The following is a 10,406-nucleotide window of genomic DNA, read 5'->3' on the forward strand; positions in this document are numbered from 1 at the left end:
CAGACACACAAAGCCACACACACAGATATTAGCAACAATGTGTTTTATTAGACAACCAACTTCAGAAACAAACATAACTCAGAGTTTATATCACTTATATCTGCAATATATTTTAAAAGTAAAATAAACAGCATTCCTTTAATTTCTTTTAGGATTCATTCATATATTAACCTGCTCAGTGTGAGAATTGATCCAGTCTAGTTTGGTTTTCCCTTCGTGTGGATGACAGGTGGTCAGAACAACAAAATCCAAGCAGTAAAACACAATAAATCAGAAAATTGGGAGAGCACTGTCCAGCCACGTTGAATACTGCAAAAAAGTTCATTTGGTGTACTGGAGAAGTTTTTTAGTAGTTTTTAAGAATAAACGGTTGTAGTGAGCTAGTGAGCATCTATGACACGACAGGGCTCTCAGATGGAGTAGAGTCGGAGCTGCTCCTCTATGTCTCCCTCTGACACCTCCCCAAAAGTCTCCTTGTTCTCTTTCAGTAGCTGAAAGATTGCAGTCAGTTGCTCATGCTGCACCCTGGGAAGAAAAGAACAAAAGAAATACTGAGAGGTGAAAAATGCAAACAATCCTGGACATGTTGGATTACTTTCAAAGACTTTATTTACACTATTTAGTTCAATAATATACTCAAATAACAAAAACACACAACACTCAAAACAGGAATGGTTTTACAGGTGGAGGCCACTGACGATTGACTCTATGAGAGCTGGACAGGGCCGTAGAAAGTTATTAACCCATCAGTAGGACCTGTATCTGCTCCGTTGTGGATGCAGGAACAGTATAAGCATTCCCAGAACCCAAAAAATCGGCAAGCCACTGGTGTGACTGTCTTTGACCAAACAATCAGAAACATGCTTCATGAGGGTGGCCTGAGCAATGTGGAGCCCAACTGGCATTTGCCACAGAATACTCGAATTGGCAGGTCCACCGCCCTTTGCTTTTCACAAATGAAAGGAGGTTCACACTGTGGGTCTGGAGAAGCTTAAGAAAACAACATGTTGCCTGTAACATCATTCACCATGTGTGACTTGAGGATGGGTCAGTTATGGTCTGGGAAGGCATATCCATGCAGGGAGGCATGGACCTTTGTAGACTAGATAACGTTACCCTGACTACCGTTAGGTATTGGGATGAAGTTCTTGGACACATTGTAGGATCCTACACATATACAGTAGATGTGGGGTTCCAGCTGGTCCACAACAATGCTAGGCCTCATGTTGCAATAGTATTCAAAATTCAATAAGTTTATTGCCATGTGTACCGCAAAACACAAATGGTTATGCAGAGCAATAAAACTCATACATTCATACATTGCAGGTTCCCTTCACACAACTAAAAGAAAGTCATAAATAAGTAATACGGGGCTTTGTAGCACTTGTAACTTATGTAGCTTATGGGTGGGTGTAATCAGAATTTAAAGTACAAGTAGTTGGAACACAATCACAGTGATAATATATACAGAGTATGCAATATTAAGGTGTATATGTAAAGATATGTACAAAAACTCCAAATCTACAGGTTAATATAAATGTAAAAAAATGGCAAATTTACATTTATGGATAATTAAAGTTTGACAGTAGCCTGATGGCCTGTGGATAGAAACTGTTGTTTATTCTGGTTGTCCTTGTTTTCACAGTCCTGTAGCGTCTGCCAGATGGCAGGAGTGTTAACACTGTGTGCTGTGGGTGGGTGCGGTCCTTGACATGTGTGCCCTTTTCCTGAAATGAGTGTTGTAAATGTCCTGTAGTGGTGGGTGTGGTACTCCACAGATGAGTTGTGCTGCTTTAATAACACACTGGAGAGCCTTTCTGTCCTGAGTGGTGCTGTTCCCATACCACACTATGATGGAGTTTGTCAGGATACTCTCCACTGTGCACCTGTAAAAGTTGCTGAGAAGTTTGGAGTTTAATTCAAACTTTCTCAGCTTCCTTAGGAAGAAGAGTTGTTGTTGAGCCTTCTTGGTGATCTGCCGTGTGTTATGGGTCCAGGTGATATCCTCACTGATGAGGGTGCAGAGGAATTTGAAGGTCTTCACCCTCTCCACCCGAGTCTTGTTGATGTGTAGTGCAGCGTGCTGGTCTCTCCTCAGCCTTGGGTCAAAAATAATCTCCTAAGTCTTCTCAGCATTTAAGGAGAGATTATTTTCCAGGCACCAGGACGCCAGCTAGGCCACCTCTTCCCTGTAAGTAGTCTCCTCTTCACCAGTGATCAGCCTGACGATGGTTGTGTCATCAGCAAACTTAATGGAGGAGGTCTTGCTCTTGGAGTGGACGTAGTCATAGGTGAAGAGGGTGTACAGGAGTGGACTAACTGAGGTCTGCCTTTGAGGAAGTCCAGGACCCAGCAACAGAGGGGGGGTAGTGTTAGGCCAAGAGTAGACAGCTTCCCCACCAGTCTGTTTGGGATGACGGTGTTGAATGCTGAACTGTAGTCTATAAACTGCATTCGAACACAGGTATCCTTATTTTCGAGGTGTGACAGGGCTGTGTGGATGGCAACATTAACAGCAGGGGTCCCCAACTCCAGGCCTCGAGGGCCGGTGTCCTGCAGGTTTTAGATCTCACCCTGGGTCTCTTGCCTCTGGAGAACGGCAAGACATGTTGAGGAGGTAATTTAGCAATTTGAATCAGCTGTGTTGGATCACGGACACATCTAAAAACTGCAGCACACCGGCCCTTGAGGCCTGGAATTGAGGACCCCTGATTAACAGATTACAATTGAAGTGAGTGTGATGGGGCAATAGTCATTCAAACAGGTTATGGTTTTTTTTCTTGGGGAGGGGCACTATGGTGGTGGACTTGAAGCATGTGGGCAAATTGATAATGTCTGTAAACACCACAGCTCTGAAGAGCAGACCCTCAAAGCACAGCCGGGGACATTGTCAGAGCTGGCTGCTTTTCAGGGGTTAGTCCTCCTCAGAACCTTGTATAAAACTCAGTCGATGTCAGTGAGTGAAGAGCTCTGTGCTGCCTCCACTGGTAGAATCCCTCTGTGATAGTTGATGTTGAGGGTGTCGAAGCGAGCGTAGAACTCAGAGCGCGTTGCAAACAGATCTGCCACAAGGGGCGCCATGTAGTATGGAAGGAATTCATGGAAATGAAGTAATTAGCCCCTTTTCCATTACTACCTACTCGGTTCAACTAGCCATGATTTTCAGGAATTTTCATTACATCACAGCACATGGCACTAGGTAATAATAATAATAATAATAATAATAATGGATTGGATTTATATAGCGCTTTTCAAGGCACCCAACGCGCTTTACAATGCCACTATTCATTCACTCTCGCATTCACACACTGGTAGAGGCAAGCTACGGTTGTAGCCACAGCTGCCCTGGGGCAGACTGACAGAAGCGAGGCTGCCATATCGCGCCATCGGCCCCTCTGGCCAACACCAGTACTAAAACAGTACCTGCTCAGCAGGGGTTGCAAGCGATCTGATCAAGTAGTAAAATGTGAAGTCATCAGACTGCATGCCGCTGATTGACTGGTCAGTGGTGTCACTTGATGAGTCATGAGAGCGAAAATCAGAATTGGCATTTTTGAAAACCGGGAATGAGGCACCATATTTTTCGGACTATAAGGCGCACTTAAAATCCTTTTTATTTTCTCAAAAATTGACAGTACGCCTTATAATCCAGTGCAGCAGATATATCATTGCCTCAACGTCCACCTTTGTTATAGCGACCACCATGCACATTATGTGGTACTCAATTGTAATGGAAAACCAACTGATCCGAGTCGAGGCAAGTTGTGGTGAGCTGATCTGAAAACATGTTTTAAAAAGTGCTTTTTCTTTCTTTTCTTCTTTTCAGGTGTTGCATTTCTTTGAGTGTGAGTAGTGAGCAAGTGTTTGCAGACAAGTCGGCATCTTTCATGCAAACTATGAGTGCCCAAAGCAATCTGCTTGCTGAACCATAAACATTTTCTATGACCAATTTCATAAACCAAGAGCAAGCAACCTCTAGTCACCACTTCAGAATCAGTCAGGGCACTTTTCCTATAGTGACCATTTGTTACCAGACGGTTGTTGATCGGTCTGTGGGACTGGGTCCTTAAATATTTACCAGATGGAAGGACTAAAAAGTCATTAAAGCCAAATTATCAATAGTTTGCAGGGTTGTTTAATCTTATTTATGATTCTGCAGAAAGTTTGTAGCAATTCTAATATAGTGAAGAGCGCAAAAGCTTTGTAGGGTGTTCTCAACTGCAGTTTTTAAGTCAGTTTAATTTTTTGATTAGTTTTAGCAATCTGACTAGAGTGAAGAATAAAACAACTGTAACAAGAGCCTCTGGAAATAGGGGTCTCTGTTCAGCTCCAAACAATCTCCAGAGCAGTTTGTTTATGGTGAGAACATGATCTGACCTCAATCCAATCCAGCTACCATATAATTTGCAAATCTGAGATTTTTACCTTCCCCCAGTCATCCCATATGCTTTGCATTCTGGGATGCAGCAGTGGTACCATGTGCAGAATACACAAACAGTCAGTGCAGGCTAGCAATAGTTGTCAAATGAATGTAAATTCTCAGTTTTCACTAGGCCAGAACATGGCACCTTCTTCCTGTTTCCTTTTGTTGTTGCTCCCAACCTAGACATATGTAGGCAGACTGAACATCCTCCCATGGTTTGCAGTCATGAATTTTGGCTCTGCAGAAATTTGCTTAGAGATAAAAGAAACCACAACAAAAACCTACAAGGCTACAAACTCATCAACTGACTTGGACCAGCATATGTGAGCTATAGGCATCAACATTTTTACTGCAAATGTTATACTACTACTGCAACTAAGAGAAAGGAGGGAACAGCAGAAATAATTGTGAACTTCTAACAGGTAAAAGTTATAAACACAAAGACATTGAATGTCATATCTTGTAGAAAATTGTTTCAATAAAAACGACATTACCAGCATCAATGTGACTTTGTATCAGTTCAGACTGTCTAATATTTAATCACTTATAATTGATTCCTGAATATTTTATGAGATGACTGGGGTTGCTTGTCTCCACAGGTCCTTGTGTTACATTACACTGACTCCACCGTGTGGCAGAGGAGAGGAAATTCCTGGAAGGATCAAACACTGGAGATACAATCAACACCTGTTGTGACACCTGAGGATCACACGTCTAATGTGGAATAAAGGGGCAGCAGGAGGAGTGAGTGTGATCGGGTAAGCAACGCTCCACAGTTACATCAGTCGCTTAATGGCCAATGAAGCTTAAAGTCAGAAAACACTGCTGAGGTCAAGTTTGAAGTAGTTTTCATGCAATGGCCAGAAAGTGACTCTTCTGGGACAAGCAGGTGACAATGAGTCATACTTTACCCAGTTTGCTCCTTTTTCAGGATTACAGACAGTTAAAGTTTGTGGTGAAGTATATCCTGCAATGATAAGAGCAGGGCATGCAGAAAAAAACTATTATTTTTCACCCAGCAGTGCTAAAAAAACAAAAACAAAAAAAAACTTTAAATGTTTTTTGTTTTTTTTTTTTAAGTTGAGTGCCATTCATCCATCAGCTAATGCCTGGCAAAGACTCAATCTCGCCTTACTCAGTCTAGCCTAAAGCTGTGCAGTGATACAGGAGCTAAAGATGGAAGGCTCAGAGTGTCAGTCTAAAGAAACACAACCACACGTGAGGCAGCGTAGATAAGGTTAGAGGGAGGAGGGTGCTGAAAAAGCAAAATAGATGAAAAACACACATTTAGTTAAGATTGTTTTTAGAGTTACAAATGTTAAACTAAGGAGTGATGACATCCAGTTCTGAGATTTTAATTTGCAATGTTATAAATAGATGTTTTTTATAAGTTTATTTGCCATAAGAAAACATTTTATGATGCTTTAAGAATAAAGTGCAAGCCACTAAACGTGAACCTTTAAACGCTCTAACAGCCTGATTTCTGTTTAAAAGACATAGATTCCACATACAGGCAAAACACAAAAAATGGATGTGGCTTTGGATTGTGTTTCCGAACAACACCTTCAAGCATGCTGGGGTGCTCAGCTTCAAACCAGTGCTAGCTATGCCATGTTAAAGACTGCAGTTAAATCAATCAAAAGTTCTGCACGGAACCTTTAATAAAAAAGATTTCTGGTCACCAGGTTGTGTACAGGTAAGTATCATGATGGACAGTTTTGGAGAATAATAATTGCTTGTTGCTGATTAATAAATTGCCTTTTTCTATAGGCTGAGCCTTGAAACTGGTTTTCATATTTGTAGTTTTCACTGACCTCTGCTCCTCCTCCAGCTCCTCTTTGGTCATCATCTTTTCCAAGTGGTGGGATCGTGCCTTTCCTGGGACGTACTTCAAGGAATTATTTGCATTTGATTCCACCTTTTCTGCTGAAACAGATCAAATTTTGATTAAAAACAAACAAACAAACAAACAAACAAACAAACAAAGGCAAAAACAAAAACAAAAAAGGAAATCTAAAATATTTTGCTCTTTCCAAGTGAGTAAAAGTGCATACCATTCATCCCAGCTCTCTCTGATGCTCCTTCAGTTTGGGGGTAAGAAAAAGCACACTTTAGGAGCTCTGTATCAGAAAGCCCAATGAGCGACCTTCGGCCTGTCCCTGATGAAGCATTGGATGATGACTCTGCCTCTAAGATTGTATTCCTAGATCCAGGCCTGGACCAATCAGCCAGGGTTTCCAGTTCTTCAGATTGAGGGTGGGAGTGTGCTTCCTCCTGTTAGATAATTAAGGGATAAATGAGGAGAATCATACCATACTTTTCAATGTTTTCCTCACAGACAGTGATGTCACTGATGAATTTACACACTCAGTAAGCATATCCTGGATTTCCCACACAGACCCAAAATGAGGGGCCTAGTGGTAGTTGTTTTTTTTTATTAAGTTAAAAAACAACTACCACTAGGTACAGTTTATACTTCTCATTTTCTTGACTGATCAAATCATCTCTTATTTTTGAATTATTGCCAAAAACTATCAGAAATGATACACCTACTATGATAAGAGAAACCTTTATTATTCACATTTGAGATTCAACTTTGGCTCCAAGTAAGCATTTTATCAAAATTTATACTGAATACTGTCCAATCAGCTGACATACGCAGCTGTCTACAAAGAAGGTGAAACATCTTTGTGAGGAAAAGCTACAACCTTAAAATTCTGATTTCACGTTAATGCATCAGTACTGATATTGTATTCACATGTAACGTTGTAAACACTAATACATCAGAATTAGTGCATTTTTTACACAACCTTTAAGTTTACGGTCATTTTAAATCGAGAATCATAGAAATAAGGATCTAAATGTTTTTCTGAGCTTCTATACTTGGGTTTGAGTCTCTCAGTGGGAGGGATAGTTGTGAAACAGATTGTGGGAGATCTACGCAGACCTCTGTGTTTACACTAAATGACAGGCGGATTACAGACAGGCTACTTACAGAAAGCACAGATTTCACTACATCCCAGTGATCGTGTGAGCTCCCGCTGATTTCGCACCAGTCGTCCGCCTCCTTCTTCTTTTTCTTATCGGGTAGATGGCCATTCTGTTTCGGCCCGGATTGATCTAATCCTCCGGTCACACCATCTCTGTGTCCGAAATAACTCCGCGCATTTGCAAAGTCTGCTGCAGGCGAAGAGCCGTTAAAAAGCGACGTTGCGACCACAATGGCGAGAAGCGTAGAAATAATAGCAAATAATACAAAGGTTATATCCATTGTAGGCGTGCCTTGCCCCCGTGTTGTGACTCTTAAATGCTGCTGTTCCGCTTTCCGTTCACTTTAACCCACCGTATGCGCTCAATCGGCCATCCCGCTGCTTGCAGTAATCCCCACCAAACATCAACGTTAACGAGCAGCGTTTACGAGATGGTATGGTACAATCTCCTCTCCGAGCTGGACGTCACATCCTCTGGTTCCGCCCCTCACTCCATGTGAGCCGAATATCCCTGCTGTTATATCCCCAGGCTGTCGTGCTTGTCAGGTGGGCATGCACGGCCCTCTGCAACGTGCTGTGTCTCGGCTCGCCGCCCGTCTGTGCCGTTAATCGCATCAGCGGCGGTCCTAGCGCACAAAGCGAGAAACTAAAATGGTTTGTGACAGAGCCCGTGTGCCTAAGGTGCAGGCTGATGAAGTCAAGCCGGGTTTACCGACAGTTTATACATAAGGTGTTCTTACCTTAGTGTGCACCTTCCAAGTAGTCTGCATCACGGATTAAAGTGGAAGGTGAACCAAGAGCGAACTACATGAGATGAGATGGATGGATAGACTGTAGAGGTGGCCACAGTACGGATATTCTGTACTTAAGTAGAAGTACAAGTACTAGTGTTAAAAAAAAATACTCCGGTAAAACTACTGAATCAGCTTCTTTTCTCAAGTAAAAGTAAAAAAAAAATTTGTACCAGTTATTTTGACGCAAAGCTAACTGAACTGTCCTAAATTCATGTAATAACACAATAAATAGGAGTACAAACTTTATTTTAGTCTAAATTTTAATACTAATAAATGTTCTCAATTTATTAGGGTCAGCGAGGGAAAGCAAATGTGTTTGGGACAACGAAGCATTCAGACCATGATTCTACATGCTAAAGCTACTGGACAGGAGTTTTTTTTAAAGGGCAAAAAACCCCAAACAAAAACAAATTACACATAACCAACACTTTTTATGTCAATAACCCTGTGTTATCAGAACAAAGTAGTCTTTTCTTTGTTAATGTTTCGTGAAGTGTGTTTGAATCTGCACTATAGACCCCAAAAAGGGTCTAAACCCACCAATAAAATGAGATCATAAACTCATTAAGAGAGTGTTTCTAAGGTTATAGACAAAGCGAGCCAAATACATTCTGTATAAATAATTCTATACAACCCTTTGATACTGGTCAAGATGCCCCCCCTACTGGCCATTAGTAGGAATGCAAATTTAAGCCATTACAGCACTTTTACTTTTCCGACCTTGAAGGAAAACCCATCCATCATCAATCCCTCCGACAACAAACAACTACAGTGTGCACCTGCAACTTTTAAGTTTGAATTTTTTAATAAATAAATGAATAATATACAGACTAAAGATCAACTTACAAACATAGATGTTGCTAATGTAAATGATGGTAAATAGTTTTACAACTACCCTGAGCACCAGTGTAGTCTCCTGTTTGATAAACTTTTCTGCTAGAAATGACAAATTGTCCACCAAAACTGTAGTTGCAAAATAAAATGTTGACATTAACTTTAGCAGAGTTCACCCACTTTAACTTTTCCATGCCCATCTTGGCTTACATGAAGCATTATAATTGTTATGGTTTTACAATTATAAGCACCCCATCAACAACTGCTGGGATTAATTATGGAGCCTATGTTTTACACCCAAATCCATTTCAGAGTGCATAATTAAACATTAAATATCTGTTTATATTAATTTTATTTTCTGTTTTGATATAAATTCAAAATTATGTACATCAAAGGAAGTTTAAATCATTTATTTGCTACAAGACCACCAACTCCTGCTCCTCTTGGGAGTGTTTATATTGGCTCAGTTATTTATCAGCTGCTTATAGGCAAGTCCACAGATCAAGTTTTTGGGCCCAATAGTTTATCTGTAACATGGAGCCAGCTTTGAAGGTTATCAACTGCTGTATTTATCCTCTGAGGTAGTGTCAGTATGCCGCCCCAGCCTTCCCATTTGTGTGAACAATTCATTTTAGCATATTTCCACAGGCTTAGCAATGCTTTCAAGACAAAGTGTCGCATTTCTATTGTAGATAGATATTAGCTAACAATTAAAACATACTACACAGTGATGATGGTCATACACACACACAAAAAACAAAAACAAAACACCCATCAGATTGTTATCAAGTATCTTAAATCAAAACCGTCTGTTGATATAAACACTTTGAGTTGTCAGATATCGATGGATCAGTGTCTTTGACTTGTGACAGATTATATGATGGATACAACACCTCCACCTAGCTGAGGCTGGGGGTGTCGCACGTCCTGAGGAACTTTTGCATGCGAGGCAGACGTGTTAACCACTGAAAATCTTTACTGATAATGACTGCTGTTCCCAATAAATGGCACAGTCAGTGGAAGCACAAAAAAAAAAAAAACCAGAAAGAAAAAAGTCGAACACTGTAGCTTTTAACTGGAGTTCTATATTGCTCAGCAGCAATATAGACTCTAAACAAGCACAAAGTGTGAGAAATGAATTTATTTTAAACAAAAATGTTTATTAGCATTCACCGTAAGCACTTACAAGACATTTGAGAGGTTCACAGAGGAATGCAATACACATCATGAAGCAGGCAGAACTGCCCTTGAAACCCTTCAACTAAGAGTCCCACTGGAACCACTTTCAAAGACCAAGACCAGTTATCAACAGTTGATAAACCATAGAGAGGAGCAAGGGGGGGGGGGGGGAAGGAGGAGGGAGAA

The 10,406-nt window shown here is 40.9% G+C and overlaps 1 protein-coding gene across 6 annotated transcripts; it reads right to left on the reverse strand.

Annotated features, from left to right (window-relative positions):
- Window positions 1–28: 28 nt before the first annotated feature.
- mxra7 (matrix-remodelling associated 7) lies at window positions 29–10,348 on the reverse strand. Of its 6 annotated transcripts, none has more exons than XM_086304112.1 (5): window positions 7,419–10,348; window positions 6,478–6,697; window positions 6,238–6,346; window positions 5,335–5,390; window positions 29–525 (listed from the first exon to the last, which is right to left on the reverse strand). In XM_086304112.1, exons 1-4 carry the CDS (start codon window positions 7,692–7,694, stop codon window positions 5,357–5,359), a joined length of 639 nt encoding a protein of 212 aa, XP_086160238.1. In that variant the 5' UTR covers window positions 7,695–10,348; the 3' UTR covers window positions 29–525; window positions 5,335–5,356. The 6 variants fall into 6 exon arrangements, with proteins under 6 accessions (XP_086160238.1, XP_086160237.1, XP_086160236.1 ...); XM_086304111.1 differs by having other exon boundaries at window positions 6,238–6,349; XM_086304110.1 differs by lacking the exon at window positions 5,335–5,390.
- Window positions 10,349–10,406: the final 58 nt, after the last annotated feature.

This window comes from Aulonocara sp. 'chitande type north' Nkhata Bay, linkage group LG8 (assembly GCF_057382095.1).
Source record: "Aulonocara sp. 'chitande type north' Nkhata Bay isolate Kocher_YH1m ecotype deep benthic linkage group LG8, A_spYH_male_GT1.1, whole genome shotgun sequence".
In the NCBI taxonomy this organism is placed as follows: Eukaryota; Metazoa; Chordata; class Actinopteri; order Cichliformes; family Cichlidae; genus Aulonocara; species Aulonocara sp. 'chitande type north' Nkhata Bay.

Excerpts from the sequence above, each read along its gene's own strand:
- mxra7 (XM_086304108.1), bottom strand. The coding sequence starts at position 7,694 with ATGGATATAACCTTTGTATTATTTGCTATTATTTCTACGCTTCTCGCC. Across the intron at positions 6,698-7,418 it reads TAGTGAAATCTGTGCTTTCT|GAGGAAGCACACTCCCACCC; the intron begins GTAAGTAGCCTG and ends ATTATCTAACAG. Across the intron at positions 6,350-6,477 it reads AGAGAGAGCTGGGATGAATG|CAGAAAAGGTGGAATCAAAT; the intron begins GTATGCACTTTT and ends GATCTGTTTCAG.